Source organism: Hyperoodon ampullatus (genome assembly GCF_949752795.1).
Source record: "Hyperoodon ampullatus genome assembly, chromosome: 11".
Lineage (NCBI taxonomy): Eukaryota > Metazoa > Chordata > Mammalia > Artiodactyla > Ziphiidae > Hyperoodon > Hyperoodon ampullatus.
The window spans coordinates 56,410,841-56,430,457 of NC_136924.1; the positions used below are offsets into that span (position 1 = coordinate 56,410,841).

At 38.2% G+C, this 19,617-nt stretch overlaps 1 protein-coding gene across 2 annotated transcripts in view; it reads left to right on the plus strand.

Annotated features, from left to right (window-relative positions):
• The window catches only part of DIP2B (disco interacting protein 2 homolog B), a gene marked incomplete at its 5' end in the record, with an annotated part of 237,572 nt that overhangs the window by 176,615 nt on the left and 41,340 nt on the right, over positions 1 to 19,617 (plus strand). Inside the window, 13 exons of one of the 2 annotated variants that reach the window (XM_079714089.1) lie at positions 430 to 552; positions 4,403 to 4,600; positions 6,050 to 6,141; positions 7,852 to 7,962; positions 9,629 to 9,752; positions 10,365 to 10,474; positions 11,950 to 12,052; positions 13,479 to 13,543; positions 15,616 to 15,709; positions 16,179 to 16,298; positions 17,757 to 17,871; positions 18,675 to 18,814; positions 19,465 to 19,601. In XM_079714089.1, coding sequence (XP_079570215.1) covers positions 430 to 552; positions 4,403 to 4,600; positions 6,050 to 6,141; positions 7,852 to 7,962; positions 9,629 to 9,752; positions 10,365 to 10,474; positions 11,950 to 12,052; positions 13,479 to 13,543; positions 15,616 to 15,709; positions 16,179 to 16,298; positions 17,757 to 17,871; positions 18,675 to 18,814; positions 19,465 to 19,601 — 1,532 coding nt within the window. The remainder of the gene's footprint in view (positions 1 to 429; positions 553 to 4,402; positions 4,601 to 6,049; positions 6,142 to 7,851; positions 7,963 to 9,628; positions 9,753 to 10,364; positions 10,475 to 11,949; positions 12,053 to 13,478; positions 13,544 to 15,615; positions 15,710 to 16,178; positions 16,299 to 17,756; positions 17,872 to 18,674; positions 18,815 to 19,464; positions 19,602 to 19,617) is intronic. The other variant, XM_079714088.1, reaches the window with a different exon arrangement.

Sequence of the window (19,617 nt, forward strand, 5' to 3'; positions counted from 1 at the left end):
TTCAAATTATAAACAGCAGTGCCTGATGTCCAGCAGTGGCAGAACTATACTGTGATTGACCTACTCACACAGATCATCTTGAGCTCCCTCTTTTCAACGTCTGCACTGCAGCAGCACTAACACTTGTTCACACTTAGTCTATACTTTCAAAAAGATACTCTGAACAAAAAGTATGGAAAAAGAAAAGAATGCTATGAGAGAAAAGGGATGTTAGATGAAATATTTAAACAGTATTAATAATAGCATATTTTTTCTCTGTTGTCATAAAAATGATAATGTACATATTTGTACCTCTTTGGCCCAGTTGAAATAGAATGAGACTGTGGACAAAGGCCAAACATCATTAGAAATAAAAGCTCCTAAGAGAATAGAGGAACTGAAATATCCCTAAAATCAATTAATTTTAACTCACCATTTTTTCCCTTATAGGTGTTCCTGTCAGTAGCAGAGTATCCACAAAAATCCAGCAGCTTCTCAACACTCTGAAACGACCCAAAAGGCCTCCCTTAAAAGAATTTTTTGTGGATGACTCCGAAGAAATTGTGGAAGGTAGTGGTAATATTGACAAACACGTATATTCCTTAGAAATTTCGTAAGCAGTTACTACATGTTAGGTATTAATAGGATTTAAGGATGGACAAGGCATTGTTTTTGGTTGAAAGAGTTCATAGCTTTCTGCTCTTTATATTTTAAATCTCAGATGAAAAGTAAAGGGGGGCGGAGAAAAACAAAGAGATAACTGTGGAACACAGAAATATGCTCTTTGAAATTAGGAACAAACACATAATTTTTAAAATTGTTTATATTTGGCATTATCCTAGAACAGGAGTGTCAAAGTCGATCTCAAAAGTTTGCCTATTCTTTTTTTTTTTTTTTTTTTTTTTTTTGGCTGTGTTGGGTCTTAGTTGCTGCATGCGGGCTTTCTCTAGCTGCGGCGAGCGGGGACTACTCTTCGTTGCAGTGCACAGACTTCTCATTGTGGTGGCATCTCTTGTTGTGGAGTATGGGCTCTAAGCGCACAGGCTTCAGCAGTTGCAGCATGTGGGCTCAGTAGTTGTGGCTCGCGGGCTCTAGAGCACAGGCTCAGTAGTTGTGGCGCACGGACTTAGTTGCTCCAAGGCATGTGGGATCTTCCCGGACCAGGGATTGAACCCGTGTCCCCTGCATTGGCAGGCAGATTCTTAACTACTGCACCACCAGGGAAGTCCTGCCTATTCTTTTCTGCTATAACCCAGTCGTTTTGTTAAATCAGCCAGTCAACACATATATGTATCTGCTTTAATGTGGTAGATGGTGAAATAGGTTCACGAAGATACAGTCACTTCCTTCTTCCTTCATGTTGTTGTTTACAATTTAGACAAAACATATACTGTAGGTGAAAGCTGAGTTTAGTCAATATGTATGTATCAGCTGGTACAGGCAGTTTGGAGAAGGGAAGAATTCCATTTCATCTGTGTGGTTAGGGAAGGCTCCCTAGAGGAAGTGATAAGAATGATTTATTCATTCAATAATTTTAAAAATATTTAGGGATAAAATAATATGATGTATAGAATTTAATAGAAGGATTGGGAGGGGACTATGTGGCGGCACAGATGGAATGAGGGTGGCCATTTAATAGTTCTATCTAACAAAAGCTTTCATCCAAAGAACTAAGCCTTGGTAGTTTTGCAGTCCATTTTTACGTCCTGAGGCTAAGAGTAGGCTTTGATCACATCAGACCTTAATGGAACTAGGCATGTTGGTAGACCAGATCCAGTCTTAGCCCACTTTGTACAGCAGGAAGCAACAAGCAACCTGACATATGAGGTTAAGATGAATTTCTGTTTCTTTAGGAGTCACTAAACTCATTGAACTATGGTCATCTTTCTTGATGGACTGATATTTTCAAGGTGTCTGTGCCAGTAATATCCTCTTCAGTCGTTTTAGTACTGTGTATTGACTAAGCAAGTGAAGGTCAAGGTTTAATAGAGTTATACTTGAGCAATATTCATACTTGAGCTCAATTAGAATAGAGCTAACAGCTTTCCACTAATTTTAAATAGGCAGCATTCTTTTATTTGAATGACAATTACCTTTGGAAAAAAAAAAAACCTATATGTCTTTGGAAGTCTGGGAGAGTGTGTCCCAGGGTCTGCATTGAGGCCTAATGGATGGCAATGATGTACAGACTTCTATGACCAGAACTATGCCTACCATATATACAATCTGTCCATAAAAAGAAAACTGTTTATTTAGAATCACCCATGTTTATTTTTATACTTAATCTGGTGGTTTAGGGTCTGAGAATATGCAAATGTTATTTACCTAGGGCGGTGAGTTGGGAAGTGAAACTGTTAGTTGTGTATCAGTAAAAAAAATGAATGACATTTTAAGTAAGTTTCCCCAACCTGTCATTAAATTGAGCTGTAAAATAAAATTTATTTCATATTTCATTTGCCCTTCTAATACTTGCTGCTCGTTCCATCTGTTCTCTCTTCTATAATGCTTCTCTCGTCTCCTACTCACCTGGCTAATCCCTACCCTTCCCCTCCCTTTAAGACTCAGCTCAGGCATTACCTCCTCCGGGTGGGAGACCCCATCCTCTAAGCTGGGTGGTGGCATGGCCCTCTTCTACCCTCTCTGTACCTGTCTCTGTCATGCACTGGTCATGTTTACTTAGCTCTGTGTATGAGTGCGTCCCCACTGTCTGGATACTCCTAGACATCCAGAGGGCATGGACCCTCTGTATTCCTTGTACCCGGCATTATGAGAAGCAATAAATGTTTGTTCAAAGAATGATATGTGCAGCATTTATCTTCTCAATATTTATCACATCTTGTGCACATAATTGGCACTCAGTGAATACTTGGCCTTTTGTTCCATATGTAAATTATCTTTCCTGCTATGAAAATACAGGATTTTTTTTTTGCTTTTTAATGTTTGAATAATACTTGTTTATTGTAGAAAAATTAAGAGGATTTAAGTTTTGTCTATAGGAAAGGATATGAAATATTAGTCACCTCCAGTTTCTGGAATTGCCCATGTTAATGATCCTAGTGCTTTTCTTTTTTGTCCCCCAAGTTCAGTTCAATTTAATGAACATTGATTGAGCAACCATTATGTATTAGGCACTATAGGTAATAAGAGGAATATGAACCATGTCTTCTCTCAAAAAGCTCTCAGTCAGGGGACTTCCCTGGTGGTCCAGTGGTTAAGACTCCACGCTTCCAATGCAGGGGGCCTGGGTTCGATCCCTGGTTAAGGAACTAGATCCCACATGTCGCAACTAAGGGTTCGCACACCGCACCTAAAGATCCCACGTGCTGCAACGAAGATCCTGTGTGCCGCAGCTAAGACCCAGAGCAGCCGAATAATTAAATTAAAAAAAAAAAAAGAGCTCTCAGTCAAAGGGGGAGAAAAAATTATAGAGTAGTAGAAGCTCTTGAGCATCCTCAGTGCTTTAATAAGGGTGCACTAGCACACAGTGTGGAAGCACTAAGGAAGGAATGGCCCCGGACGGCTTCCCAGGGAAGGTACCATTAGGGCTGCATCCTGAGAAGGATGAGTGCAAGTTCACCAGGAGGCAAAGGAATTGGCCATATGAGATGTGCACAGAGGTGTAGAGACATGGAAGGAACATTGTCATTCATGCCCATTGTCTGCCTGAGTCCAATATGACCCTGTTGTATCCCCATTTTATAGATGAGGAAAATTGAGGCTGGGGTAACTCATTTTGCCTCAGGTCACACTAGTAAAAAGTGAATGTAGGGGCTTCCCTGGTGGCGCAGTGGTTGAGAGTCCGCCTGCCGATGCAGGGGACACGGGTTCGTGCCCCGGTCCGGGAGGATCCCACATGCCGCGGTGTGGCTGGGCCCGTGAGCCATGGCCACTGAGCCTGCGCATCCAGAGCCTGTGCTCCACAACGGCAGAGGCCACAACAGTGAGAGGCCCGCATACCACAAAAAAAAAAAAAAAAAAAGTGAATGTAAGCTTGGGTTTTCTGATTCATAGTTCAATGCTTTATCATTAAACATAACCTGGTGAGGTGGAACCTGGCTTTCTAACATTGGACACAAACTAAAGGTCTCAAAACAAGCTTACTAAAAATTGTAAAATTGCTAAACAGAAATGTATGCTTTGTGTTTTTTTGAACGTTCAGGCATTTGCTTTGTCAGGGTCAGGATTTGTTGGGTAAAATATATTAAATATGATTTTACGATTATGTGGGGAAATGAATTAAGGCCCAGCTTGTGGATTACTATTTCTAACGATGTCCTCTATTTTCTCAGAGTGAGTTTAAGCCAGGTAAAGATAAAGGGAAAGGGGAAATATATTTGAGATAAGAGACCTAAGTTGTGTTAGTTGGTATTTGTACTTACTTCAGATCTTATTTTCATAACCTGTTGGGGTTGTTTTGGTACAGTACCTCAGCCAGACCCCAACCAACCCAAGCCTGAGGGACGGCAGATGACCCCTGTGAAGGGAGAGCCATTAGGAGTCATCTGTAACTGGCCTCCTGCTCTTGAGTCTGCCCTGCAGCGCTGGGGCACCACTCAGGCAAAATGCCCCTGTCTGACTGCACTGGACGTAACAGGGAAACCAATTTACACTCTTACTTATGGTGAGTTTCAGGAGTCCAGTTCCTTCCTTTTCTCCTAATAGTTCTTCAGATTATCATGGGTAATGTTTTTATCTTGCTATTTAGCAGTTACTGGTCATTGTGTTTCAATAGGTCTTTTAAATTATTTTAATAGGATCCTAAGTTCTAAGTACAGCTGTTGCCAAATATTTTCTTTTGCTAAAGGGACTGTTGCAGGCCATCTGATATTTAAAAGAAGAAAGAGACTTTTTAGATCCACTGATGTTTAAACATTAGGAGAGGATTTTAGGAAGACATTTGGGCAGGATTAATGGCGTATGGTAAAAATCAGGTGGTTTTATCTAAAAATTGAAATTGGTTACTTTTTAGATCTTTGTCATTTACTTCATCCTGCCTCTTGCATGTAATAGGCACAAAATTCTATAACGAACAAAGAATCAGTACTTTTCCATTTAGTTTTGTTTTATAAATTTTAAAAAAAACTTTATTTTTATTATTTCTTTTTTTAAATAACAAGAAGAATGGATTCAGCTTGGGCTGTGAGATTTTGTACTAGTTTATTCAGACAGATTCCTTTTTCCCTTCACAAGTGGTATACATTGTCCATAGATCTCCATATAGAATATTTTAGAGAAATAGTTTTTATTTAAAGAATTGTACAGGTTGACATGAGTTTCCATCTTCAATGCCCCTCTGAATGAGTTGTGTGTAAAACTAACATATCTTTGCAAAATAAAATGATTTCACTTTCTTCATAATCTAAAATAAGAATTTCTAAGGGTGGTCGGGGAAAGGAGCAGGAAGAGGGGAACAGTAGGCTTTTCCCCCTAAAATTGTTTTTAGCATTCATTTCAGAAGCTGTACGTTAGTCTCATCCATGTACCCTTTAAGAAAGCAGTCAGCTAGCCAAATCTTTACATGTTTATTTAACATCTTTGACTATATCCACATGTTTCACATAGTTAATTTCCATTTTATTCTCTGTTTTCACTGAAATACAGTGGTATGGAATGCTCAGTCATTTGAGGCATACTTTTGCTTTGCACTTACTTCAGGTATCCAGTATCATAGGTGTAAGTGTTTCTTCAGAAAAAGCTTAGAAAGAAGCTGTCTTCTGATTTTCAGTCCTGTGATAAAAACTTGTTTCCTTCCCTTTAAATCTGATCACCTCACATCAAATTATTTCTAAAGATATTCAGATTACTTCAGAGAAGAATTTGAAATATTATCTAAATCACAGTGAGCTTTCGGTGATGTTTCATTTTTGCTTGAAGGCAGCACTGGCTTTCGTAAACTAGAGTGACTGTAAAGCAGTTTTTGCGGCAGAGGACCTCTCTGTGTGTTGAGGGTGATGCTTGTCTAATGTATCATTTGCTAGTGGCCGTTATCTCATTTGGTGTGCTGATGAACTGAATGCCCTCTTGCTGAAGTAGGCCTGTGTTTTTCTATATGACTGTTTTCTTTTTCCAGGAAAGTTGTGGAGCAGAAGTTTAAAGTTGGCCTTCACACTGCTTAATAAGCTGGGGACCAAAAATGAACCTGTATTAAAACCTGGAGACAGGGTAATTGGTTTTTTTGTTTGGTTGGTTGGTTTTTGGGGTTTTTTTTGTTTGTTTGTTTTAGGGAGTTGATGTTTATTGTTTTCTAGCATGCACATTCTGGATTTTTAATGTACAACAGCACAATTTATATAACTCTTACTCTTAGAAAACGAAAATGGTTTGGTTCCAACCCAAGGTTATAATTCTTGCATTTATAGTTTGAAGGATATTCACATGTCTCTTTACTAATGAAAATAAAAAGAAACCTAAGTCTTTCTGTAAATAAATATTTCAATATTTAGACAACAAAAATAGCAATCAAGCAATCAAGTTTACTCTTTGATTTTTTTCTTTGAAAAATGCCCCATAAAACTTTCAAAACAATATTCTGGGGTTTTGTGTGGACAGGGAGGGAGACTTATGTTACTTCTAAGAAGAAACAAATTGACATCATTAATTTCTTTTTAAATTAGAGGTGACATTAAAATTTTTTTCAATATTTAAAGGTTTTATTCACTTTCTAAATAAAATTACTTCTAATCATCAAACATTACTTTTCATTTGGACTTGTAGAATGAAACACCAGCTACATACACAACAGAATTCATTTTAGTAGGCTCATGATTACAAAATTTCCTAAACTAGCCTTTTAAAGATATTAATACTTCTGCATTTTGGCAAAGGACATCTAAAGTATGGCTTTTACTTTTAAGTATGACTTGTGAGTGTATCATAATCTTCACCCTAAGAAGGTAATTTCGTGTCTTCCTAACAACCTGGACACTTGTGTGCAGAAAGGAAATGGGTTGTTTAAATGTCTTGTGGATTTAGTATTTTTTTTATAACTCTAGAAGGTTCAGAACTGAACTTATCTTGGGAGTGAGTTAAGAGAATTTGTAAGTGAGAGAAGAAAAGGGAAAAACAAAAGTCCAATGACATAATTAAGTTTCAAATGTTAATCTGTGAATATCCAAGCCAAGGAGCAAACTCCACAACAATCGTGACTTCTGTGTTTTTTCATTCCTTGAGGAAATTAGGAAGGTTCAGTTATCTCTGATGCATTACAGGTGAGATCACAGGTTTGAACATATTATGGAGGTTTCACTGTTTATCTTTTGTAAATGAATTAACTTTATATTCATAATGGTTTCTGCCAGTATTGCTTATACCTATTACCAAATGCCTTCTTGCTAGTATACTTGCATTGTTGGTTAAGTGAGTAAGGATTAATGCAATGAATTTGTTAAAAAGTAAGAAACCTTAGGTTTGCCCTAAGGTGGTAATGGAGTCCATCAGTTCTTGTAGGTTATCTCTGAGAGATATAAGGCTTATTCTTTAATATGTTAGTCTATCTAGAGAGATCCATCACATTAATTTTATTGCTTTAGCCCTGCACTAAAGTAAATTGCCTTAGGTTTTCTAAGTAATTAACTTACTACTGAAGGTGAGTTGTTTACTGCTAAATCACCAATAGAATTAAATGAAAAATTCTTATGGTGATGATGATGAATTGCATTATAGTCCCTGAATTGTGCCTAGTATAATCATGGGAATGACAGAGATCTTTTTAGATTTGTGCATCCTTCTGAATAACTTAATTTTCTTTAGGCCATTAAATAGTTTGATGTATTGTGTTCATGCTAAATATCATATATAAATCTATCACTTAGTGGCAGTGAAAGTGTTAGTCTCCTCTTATTCCTCTGTATTGAATGTCATTATGTATTATAGGTAGCCCTGGTTTACCCCAACAATGATCCAGTCATGTTTATGGTGGCTTTTTATGGATGTCTCCTGGCCGAAGTGATTCCAGTGCCTATAGAGGTACCTCTTACCAGAAAGGTAACATTGCTAAATTTAAGAGAAGTGTAGCCTGATGCGACATGGCAGGCATTGGGTTCTTGGATCAGTTGACTCAGTTACAACATTAAAAAATAGTCTGACCATTTTCTTAAGTACACTTAGCTTCACTTTCTAAAAACATGAAAGTTGTGGAAGATTTATTTATGAATATTTATAAGTTTCATGAAAATAACCTGTTTTCAACCAAGATAGAATTTTTCTAGTATTATATATCACTTAAAAGTTATGGGGACATACTTGACTTTTCAATGATTACGTTTTATAAAGAGTACACTTGGGAATTCCCTGGCGGTCCAGTGGTTAAGACTCGGGCTTTCAGTGCCGTGGACCCGGGTTCAATCCCTGGTCGAGGAACCCATAAGCCACTTGGTACAGCCAACAACAACAAAAAAAGTACCACTCTCGGGACTTCCCTGGTGGTGCACTGGTTAAGATTTCGCCTTCCAGTGTAGGGGGTGTGGGTTTGATCCCTGGTCGGGGAGCTAAGATCCCACATGCCTCAGGGCCAAAAAAACAAAACATAAAACAGAAGCGATATTGTAACAGATTCAATAAAGACTTTAAAAATGGTCCACATCAAAAAAAAATCCTAAAAAAAAAAGTACCACTCTTGCTTCAGAGACTATAGATAATCCACATTTACAATAGGTGAAACCTTTCTGTGAAGGGATTTCCCTTAACTGTATCATAACATCTAGGGCCTCCATTAAGTCGAACGGCAATGCAGTGATGTTGTGTTACTACTCTGGGGTACAGAATTTACTTTGACCACACATCCGTCCTACTAAAATAAGCATATGTGGCAGATGTCAAAGTTTAACTGAATGATTTCTCCATGAGCTGTTTGACCCTAATTTTCTCGTGCAGTTTATTATTGGGAGTTGATGGTGAAGACAAATATGGTGGAGACTATGGATTTATAAGAAAAAAATTATTTTCTGAAAGGAATAAAAAAATTGGTAGCATCCCTGAGACTCTGGTTGATGGGTATAGTATCTTTAGATTGGTCAGGAAATCATAGGGTTGTTCTTAAATTATTAAGTTGGCAATGTTTATGTGGTTTCATAATGATACTTTAAAGATGAAATTTTAATGGAAATGCTTTAGGCTATCTCTTTTGGTTTCTTCCTCGGCTATTGCTGTAAGGCTTAAATCTACCTCCTTTAAAATAGAATAATAAGGAGTATATGGACTTGGGTATAACCGTCCATTCACTTTCATTGTAAATTTGTACATTTGGTGTCCATTTACATTATTTATTTTGTTCTGACCTGAATTGCTTTGCTTTTGGATTTGGAGGTATGGCTAGGTCAAGACAACTTAACCATGTTCACTTTTATTTCATTTCCTGAGATTAATCTGAAAGAGGAGTGTTGCTGACCATAAACTAAAATGGTCACATTTGGCTGGTGGAATTCATCGTTAGCAGTGTCAGATTAATAAAATGTGATTTGCACTCAGGAAATCATTGTGTTGTAGAAATTATTTGGAAGAACATATTGTCACTGGCTTTTGACAATTGCCAGATATCAGGGGGTTCCATGAATGTGTCACACAAGTGCCAGAGTGTTACTAAGTGTCAGGTTTTGGGCTTCAGTATGCTCATGTTCACTCCCCTACCTTGCTCATTATCTTTTCTCCACAGGATGCTGGAGGGCAGCAGATTGGCTTCTTGCTGGGAAGCTGTGGTATTGCCTTAGCTCTTACCAGTGAAGTTTGTCTAAAGGGATTGCCAAAAACCCAGAATGGAGAAATTGTACAGTTTAAAGGTTAGTAATATTTGTACCTGAATTATCAGTTAAAAATTAAAGCTGAGTGCTTTAATTAGTGTTTTACTTTAATAATAGCTAAGTACTTAACATATATTTTCTTATTTAATCCTCACAATCTTATGAGGTAGGTACCATTATTATCCCCATTTTACAGGTGAGGAAACTGAGACACAAAGAGGTTAAGTAAGTTGCCCAAAGTCACAGTTAATATATGGCAGAGCAGTGATTTGAACCCAAATCTGTCTGATTCCACAGCCCACACCCTTAACCTTTATGCTGATGGTTGGAAAAGCTACCACTCTGTTCACTAAAGCTAAATGCTACATGTAGAGACAGAGGATAGACCACTAACCTCAGTGGACTTCCACTGCCAAATGGACCTCCCAGTTGTTGAGGTAATGTCAAGGCCTGGAATTAGCATGTGGAACGATTGTACTTTTGAAAGAAGGTATAATTGTCTGGTGATTTATCACTAAACACTAATAAAGATATTTTACTGATTATAAAATGACCTTGATTTGGTCTCTTGATATTTAAAATGACCAATTCATGGTGAACTTCTTTCCTGATGGCTTAGGCAATTCAGTTTTTATTTTGGGTTTGATTTAGGTTGGCCCCGGCTCAAATGGGTTGTAACAGATTCCAAGTACCTTTCAAAGCCACCTAAAGACTGGCAACCCCACATCTCACCTGCTGGTACAGAACCAGCATACATTGAGGTAAGTCCTGAGACTAGGATGTACATTCTGGCTTTTCCTTTGGCTTCAATTGCTGTCCCACAAAACTTTAAACTAACTCTTTGTAGTTTTAATGTTAGTAGATCCTCCTGGTTTGTTAGATTTCCATCTTTTGGCTTGTAAAATGCCTTATAGTGGCCCTTCTATTCTAATTATTTTGAACATAAATACATATTCAAGAGAAAGACAACAAAGAAATTGATCCTTGTCATATAAGAAAATTACAAAAGACTTAGAGAAGTTCAGAGGTTTAAGAAATGCTTTACTGGCAGAGATATTTTTCTGCTGCTTTGGGGATGGGAGTGGTGGGGGGTGATGGGAAGCAAGAGACTAGAGAAATGAGGAGGACAAATAGCTGTGCTTGAAAAGAATAAATTTAACAGATAAAGAGCAAGAAGAAACAGATGGCTAGAGGGTTTGGTATTGAAGGTTAGTGTAGGGAAGAGACAGGACTTAGTGACTAACTCTGAAGAGGGCGGAGGCAAGAAAGACACTTGGGTTTCTGACTTGGGCAACTGGATAGATGATGGATGGCATCCTTCGCTAAGATAGGAAGTACAGCAAGAAAAGTTTTCATGGACGAAAGGTACAGGGGTGGTGTTGGCTGCGTTTCACAGGAGTACAGGTCATTCGAGGGGAAGGGTTGATCCTCTGAGTCTGGATCTCTGGAGAGAGGTCTGGGCTGGAAGTAGAGAATTGGGAGTCATCAAGAATGTGGTACCCTGATGAATTAAAGTGAAAAGAGAAGAGGAAGAACAGAACGTTCAGAGAATGCCAACATCCAAGGGATGGGCAGAGAAAGTGGAGGGAAAGGAGAGAGAGAGAGAGAATATTGAATAGGAAGAGGAGTATCACAAAAGCCAAGGAAGGAGAAAGTGTCAAGAAGGGAGGTGTCAGATATTACAGAAAGGTCTGATAAAGTAACGTATGCAATATGTGCTTTTGACTTAACAATAAAAATGTGACTGATCTTGGTAAAAAGCAACTTGAATGGAGCATCGAGGTAAAAGCGAAATTATAGTTGATTGATTTGGAGGAGTGAATAGGCCATTTCCCAGTCTCCCCTCCCAGCCGGGAGCTGCTGATAGACAGGGACCATACTTCCACACCTTTAGCTCTTGATCTTGCCCTGTATTTGCTACTGTGCTTCTGTTAACCCAGCTGAAGTCACATGTTTGTTTTAGCTTCTTTAGCAGCCACTTCACACTGACAACTAATTAAACTTTTAAGAATTTTTCACACATACTTTTGTTGAGCTTTGTTTGACATTACTCAGTCCTATCTTTGTGTGATTAGAGTTTGGGGCCCAAGTGTGTAGCCTCAGATATTTATATGAAACGTTAAATTCAGCCCATCGTCATGGCTTTTCAGGGTTTCGTTTTTGGATTCTAGTTTTGTCATTTGAAATAACCCATTTTGTTGTTTCTTGTGTTTTTGTTTTTGTGTTTTTTTCCTAGTATAAAACAAGCAAAGAAGGGAGTGTAATGGGAGTTACAGTGTCCCGCCTTGCAATGCTGTCTCACTGCCAAGCTCTGTCCCAGGCCTGCAATTATTCTGAAGGTCAGACTTCACCCCGTGACTGCCTGCACTGTGAGCTCAGATCTGTGTGACTTCGAGCAGAGTGCTCGGCGACTGGACTCCAGTTAATGACCACATTCAGAGGGAAATGTTCTAAGACACATTCTTGGCTTGCTTTCTTCTTTTTCACAAATGTGCTGTGATTTAAAGAAACTAAAATTCTGGGCAAACCAAATATGTAAAGCATGATTTCTTGAGTGCAGAAATAGAAAACTAATTAAAACCATGTGCTTATTAGCTGCGGAATGTCAGGTACCTCCATCTCCCCATGCGTTAGAGCTGCCACCAGCTGTATGGAGTTAGAGTCAAAGAAATTCTGCTACCAAAAAACACAAATTAAAACACAAAAATGTATTCTGGGTTGTTGGACTTTAGATGTGTTGATGTATATTCTGGAATGACTATTTCCCTTAGAATGTTCTTCACAATATTAATTTTTTTAGTGTTTTATTTTCCTTTCATAGAATGAAACAAGTTAATACATGCTCATTATAGCAGCATTATAGAGCTGCATTCTTGTTTGGTTAAAAATATATATGTTTGGGCTTCCCTGGTGGCGCAGTGGTTGAGAGTCCGCCTGCCAATGCAGGGGACACGGGTTCGTGCCCCGGTCCGGGAAGATCCTACATGCCGCGGAACGGCTAGGCCCGTGAGCCATGGCCACTGAGCCTGCACATCCGGAGCCTGTGCTCTGCAACGGGAGAGGCCACAACAGTGAGAGGCCTGCATACCGCAAAAAAAAAAAAAAAAAAAAAAAAAAAAATATATATATATATATATATATATATGTTTGTGTGTAATGAAATCAATCAAAATGCTAACAAATGCAGTTGATTATTATATAATACATTCATATAATGGGTTTATACGCTGAGGTACTAAAACTCATGTTCTTGAATATTAAAGATTGTTTCAGTATATCATTAAGTGGAAACAAATTAGATACAGTGCCAATTTTGTTAGTCAAGTATCTATCTCTATATAAGCATTATAAGTATATAAGCTTAGAATTATATGTGCATGTATGTAGATATAATATATAGATATATACATACACCAACATTTTTTGTTTTCTCTAGGAAGTGCAATTTTTTACATATGCTTGTGAAACTTCCAAAGTTTCTAAAACAAACATGTGTTCCTTATATAATTAGGAAAAAATTACCTCGAAGACAGTGCCAAAGTCAAGGAATTCCAAACTCATTGTTTCTTCTGTGACCACGTCACCCTGTGATCAGTCCCCCAGCCAATTTGAGGGGACCCTCAAGTAATTAGAAGACCCTGAGAACTTTTAGTGGTTTCTTTAAAAGTACCAAATCAGTTGTTTCATAGAGGCAAGTGACATAATTTTGCAACTTAACACTAAAGATGATTTCCTTGTGTTTTTTCCTATTTTTTTCTATTTTAGGGGAAACAGTAGTAAATGTTTTAGACTTTAAGAAGGATGCTGGGCTGTGGCATGGCATGTTTGCGGTAAGCGACACAGAATCAAGGCCTTTAGTGTAAATTGTGCTTATGATTCAGGTCACTGTGTGTGCTATGTAACCACAGCATCACTCAGTGCTTGTTTGAAATTTAAGCCCCTAAAAGATCAGTGGTATTTTCCAGGGGAATTTGATTTTGCAATACGAATGGTAATTTTTTTAAAGGAGAATGTAATTCTGTTTTTTCTTCATTGTGTGGTTGGGCATACCTTTCACATAATAGTATGTAGGAGAACTTAGGATCAAAAATCTTTTAAATATCTGCTATGATGACTCAAAGCTTAAAAATTTGTACAAATGGCTATATGTTTATTTATAATTTTCAAAAAACTGTGAGTCACCTCTTCTCTTTTCTAAAGAAAAGATTACTTAAATATATCTGGAACTTTGCAACTGTGTTTAATAATATCTAACCTTTCCATTGAACAAAATGTCTTGAATGAGTTCATGCTGCAATGAAAGAATAGAATAACAAGGTAGATGAGACTGCTTTCCATAATAGAGGAACAGGTACCATCCTAAGGGAGTTAGAAAAAGGTGACTTCCTCCCAGCTGTGGCCTCAATTTTTATGGAAGAGGTGACAGTTGAATTGGACTAAAAAATGGGTAAGATGTAGCCATATAGAGATATTTGGGGGATGGAAGTAGAAGGGGGGACATTTCAAGTGGGAAAAGCTACATATGGAGCATGCTGATTAGGAGGGGAGAGAGAAGAGATACAGTATCCTACAGTTGAAAGAACCTTTGAGAGTATCTCGTCACACATTGCAGGAGTCAGAGAAAGAGTAGGAAATGAAGCATGGGGAAGAGGAGCGGTTTCCCTTTTCTCCCAGGACCCCTCAAACTAGTAAAAAAAAAAAAAACACAAAACCCTTATTCCTTGAGCATACATGCTTTCTAGCTCTTTTCTAAAGTCCTTCCCATTTTGTTTTTTTAATCCGCGGTTAAGAAACCCTTGTGAGGAGTTAGAGGGAATCTTCTTTCTCTGATACACAGAGCAAGATAGGGACATGTGTGAAGAATTAGTTATACACACCATTCTTTCCCTGAAATCCAAAAGTTTGTCACCATAGCTAGAAACTTGGGGGAGGGAGGAAAAAGAGGTTTACAGTGGTACTTTGGTATCTTTGGGCCACTTGGGTGGTGAACAAAATGGCTAGTCTAAGTACCAAGACTTAACTATTCTCAGGCTGGGTCTCTTTGGGGACAGGGGGTCCTGGGTATGTTCGGTTTGGGTGGCAGGAGAGACACCAAATTGCATGACCCCCTCAGGTTACTCAGCTTTATCTACTCAAACACCTAACAGGTCTGGGCAGGACCTCCGGTAAGCGACAGTGAAACGTTGATTTCTTGCGTTTTAAGACCCAGCCCTTTGTGGTATGTGGCAAGCATAAACATGATGAAAGCACTTAGAGGGTTGGAGAGCAGTTTGGCAGTTATCTGTTCAGTGGTAAAAGCACACATCCTATGACTCAGCAGTACAAGTTTTCTGTACCTACCCTAGAGAAACACTTACACATGTGCCAGGGAAATGAGTATAAATATGCTCCTTGAAACATTGTTTGTAATTGCAAAAAAAATTGTCAATAATAGGGAAATGCCCAAATAAATTGTGGTGCAGTCATACTATAGAATACTATGCAGCAGGTCAAAAAAAATTGTATAGATCTCTTATACTGATGTACATAGATTTAGTTCTAGAACAATTTAAGTGAAAAAAAAGCAAGTTGTAGGTATATGTATAGTATGATGCCTTTTATGTTAAAAATACGTTTATGTTTCTCTGGGGATGAATATATATGTAAATACATGGGAAAAAGACTGGAAGGATCCATGGCAGATTCATAACAATGATGATTTCTGAGGAGGAAAGAAGGGAACCAGGTTTGAGAATAGGTAGCAAAAGAGGCTTCAACCTTATAGTTAATATTTTCAATTTTTTTCAAAGAGCATGTGTTTGAGTATTGTATGGTTAAAATTGTTAACAAAATATCAGTTCAGTTTTAAAATGCTAAGTATGTATTAGGTATTGATTACTTTTTATCTTTCTTTGCTTTTCAGAATGTAATGAATAAGATGCATACAATTAGTGTACCCTACTCTGTTATGAAGACTTGCCCTCTCTCTTGGGTCCAGAGAGTACATGCCCACAAAGGTAGTTACACACAGCATCTAAGCTTTGATTATGTGACTGTTTGCAATTTCAGGGATTTTCAAGTTGCTCTTCTAGAGACATAATTCTATGCCTTGGTGCCTTGACAGATTTTAGAGTTTGGTTATTAAAAAATTAGATATGTTGTCTAGTTCATCTCAGTTGATGTCCATTCTTAAGAATTGTGCCTGAATCTGGGCCCTGAATTAGATTTATTGGGTGCTTTGGTGTTCGAAGCTTCCTTGGCTAGGATACAAGGCCTGCCTGCAGGTCACAGTGAGCAAGGCAGTCATGTGTCCAGTCAGTCGCTGCTGCCTCAGAGCACCTGGAACAATTTCTTTGAAACCTTTTTTATTTTTGTCTAAGTGAAAATCATGATTCCTAAAATAAGTAAAAATGTTTTTATTATAATATACTAATATCTACCAAATTTAACATGTGTGTATTGACTTTATCTCTTTTGCATTTATAGCCAAGGTTGCTTTAGTAAAGTGCCGAGACTTGCACTGGGCTATGATGGCGCATCGGGACCAGAGAGACGTGAGCTTGAGCTCCCTCCGCATGTTGATTGTCACTGACGGGGCTAATCCCTGTGAGTATTTCTAGAGTGTCAGTCTGGGAATATCCTTTCCTTTGGTAGTCTGAGGTTTTCATCCCCTTTCTGTAAGCATTTTTTTTTTTAATATCTGTACTGAGAGATAATTCACATACCATAAAACTTGCCCATTTAAAGTACCCTTCAATGGGGGACTTCCCTGGTGGTCCAGTGGTTAAGACTTTGCCTTCCAATGCAGGGGGTATGGGTTCAATCCCTGGTCGGGGAGCTAAGATCCCACATGCCTCCTGGCCAAAAAACTAAAACATAAAACAACAGAAGCAATATTGTAGCAAATTCAATAAAGACTTTAAAAATGGTCCACATCAGAAAAAATCTTTAAAAAATTTTTTAAAAATAAAGTACAGTTCAATGGTTTCAGTATATTCACAGAGTTATACAACTATCACCATTGACCTGAATTTAGAACATCATCATCCCCAAAAGAAACCCCATACCCATTAGTAGTCACTCCCCATTTCCCATCCTCTGTCCCCTAGCCCTAGGCAACTGCTAGTCTACTCCCTGTCTCTATATGTTTATCTCTTCTGGAAATTTCACATAAATGTAGTCATGCTATATGTGGTCCTTTGTGACCGGCTCCTTTCACTTAGCATGTTTTCAAGGTCCCTCCATGTTGTAGCCTGTGTCTGTACTTTATTCCTTTATATTGCCATATAATATTCTATTGTATAGATATACTACATTTTATATAGTCATTCATCATTTGATGGATCTGTAAGCTTTTAAAACCACTCCATGCTCACTCATTTAGGTCCTTTCTCTATCATGTAACTAAAAAGAGCTATGAGAAGGTAACTTGATATAGCCAAGTGTCTGGACTTTATGTAAATTCCCTGTCACCAAATCTAAGGAGTTTGCAAAAGCTTTTAGAGATCTTACTGTGTTGCCTGCTTTTCCTGACAAGCATAAACATCTTGAGCCTCCACAGGGTAGAATCAGGTAAAGCATTAGATACTACTATGTTCTTTGTCATCAGTGGATTTTTGTCAGTAGTCACAATGATCATCTTGGTATAAAACACAGACCTGGGACTGACCTTAGTAAGAAACAAGTCAGAGAATACATGAACAGGATGGAACTAAGCCAGAGTATTAGTAATGCACTGGCTAAACTGCAGTAGTTACTTCAGGAAGAGTTGCTTGCTTCCAAACTGGCTACCTGTTGCCTGCAGTGCATCTCTGCTATTGATTGGGCAGTTTGGTAGGAGCAGCCTTATTTTAAGTTGTAACTTTCAATAGTGTCACTGACCTTTCATGGGCTAGATGAACATTTGTTTGTCCTTGAAACCTATCAACCATTTCACAGGCACAGTAAAATACTTGCATGGAATTGATGGTGTACAGATGTGTCAGCTTTCTATTCTTTACCAGTTTCCTGCAATAATGAAAATTGTATGTTCAGCTTTCAAGTTGATCTGTTTCAACTTCTCAGGGTCTGTGTCATCCTGTGATGCCTTCCTGAGTCTGTTCCAAAGCCATGGTCTGAAACCTGAGGCCATCTGTCCATGTGCTACTTCTGCCGAAGCCATGACTGTCGCAATCCGCAGGTATCATTCACAATGTTGGTGCTCTTGATGTATGTTACAACTTTGATCAAATGTGCGGAATTGACCAGGTGATGACAAGGGGTGTGATCTAATGTTCTGCTTCATAATCCTGAAAGTGAAAATGACTTTGTAAAGCAGTTTGAAGCATCTCATTTATTTTTCCCACTCTTGCCCTAAGTGTAACTGGTAAACTGAAATTTTACTTTAGTTATTATCATCTCGTATTTGTGAATTAGTTCTTTTTCTGTCTTGTTTTGCCCTTCAGAATCCTTAGTTAGCATCTTAGACTACAAATAGACTGTTCTTGATTGTAGCTTATATATGCAAAGTACCTATACAGAGAGTACACCCAAGCCAGTATATTCCTTTTATTTATTTATTTTTTAATTGAAGTAGAGTTGATTTAGTGTTCTGCCAGTCTCTGCTGTACAGCAAAGTGACTTGGTTATACACATATATACCTTCTTTTTTATTTTATACAGTAGGACCTTGTTGTTTATCCATTCGAAATGTAATAGTTTGCATCTACCAACCCCAAATTCCCAGTCCATCCTGCTCCCTCCCCCTCCCCCTTGCAAGCCAGTATATTCTTAACAACTGATTAAAATTTACTTTTTCCATCTGAATGAAAGTTCACCATGCTTTGCACATGTAAATTAGATTAATTTGGCATGTTTTGGGTAGAGAAAAATGCAGATTTTTGTGTGTGTGGTAGCCAGAGGAAATTTCCTTTCCTACATGTTCATACTTTTCTCTTAGTATCATTTCATTTGCCAAATTTCATGAGTTTATTTTGTTTTCAGGCCTGGAGTCCCAGGGGCCCCTTTGCCGGGAAGAGCCATTCTCTCCATGAATGGATTGAGCTATGGGGTAATACGGGTCAATACTGAAGATAAAAATTCAGCACTGACGGTTCAGGATGTGGGACATGTAATGCCCGGGGGTGAGTTCTCCGGAGCACCATTTGGTGTTTCATGAAGATTCGTCTTTAGAGATAGTGGAGCCTGATAAAATATGAGATCCAAAACCAGGAATCCAAACTTTAGTACTAAGTCACTTAATTTCTCAAAGCCTCTCTAAGAGTTAAGTGATTCTAATCATACTTATTTCTGGCAGAAATTGGATGATTTAATTGTGAATGTTTCAGTTACAGTTGTTCACATGGAAAGCTAAGTACTGAGTGATACTAAAGTTGTCTGGTTTTCACTGTAATTGCCAAGACGATGGGCTGGCAGAAAGTTAAGAGTACATTGCTTCCTGTGTGTTTGAATTTGATCTGTGTAAGGGTAAATTAATTTAACCTGTTTCTTTGGACTTTGCAGTCATTTTTAATAAGTCACTGTCTTTAAAAGCTTCGGTCTGCATCTATTGTATGTTTTATTTGCTGAATTTAAAAAATTCTTTATTATCAGGGGTGAAAGGTGGAAATTTTAGATATACCTATGTAGCATCAGGTCTGTTTTTAACATTCCTGTTTGGTATTCTTACTTAATGCCACTCAGTGAATGCAAAACTTTCGTGGGTTCATAAGGATGAGACTGTTTTTTCGAAGGTTTTCCAGACTGTCCCTTGACTATACTTTCTATACCCTAGGGATGATGTGCATTGTGAGACCCGATGGACCTCCCCAGCTCTGCAAAACAGATGAAATTGGAGAAATCTGTGTCAGCTCCAGAACAGGAGGCATGATGTACTTTGGGCTTGCTGGTGTGACAAAAAATACATTTGAGGTACATGACGTTAAAG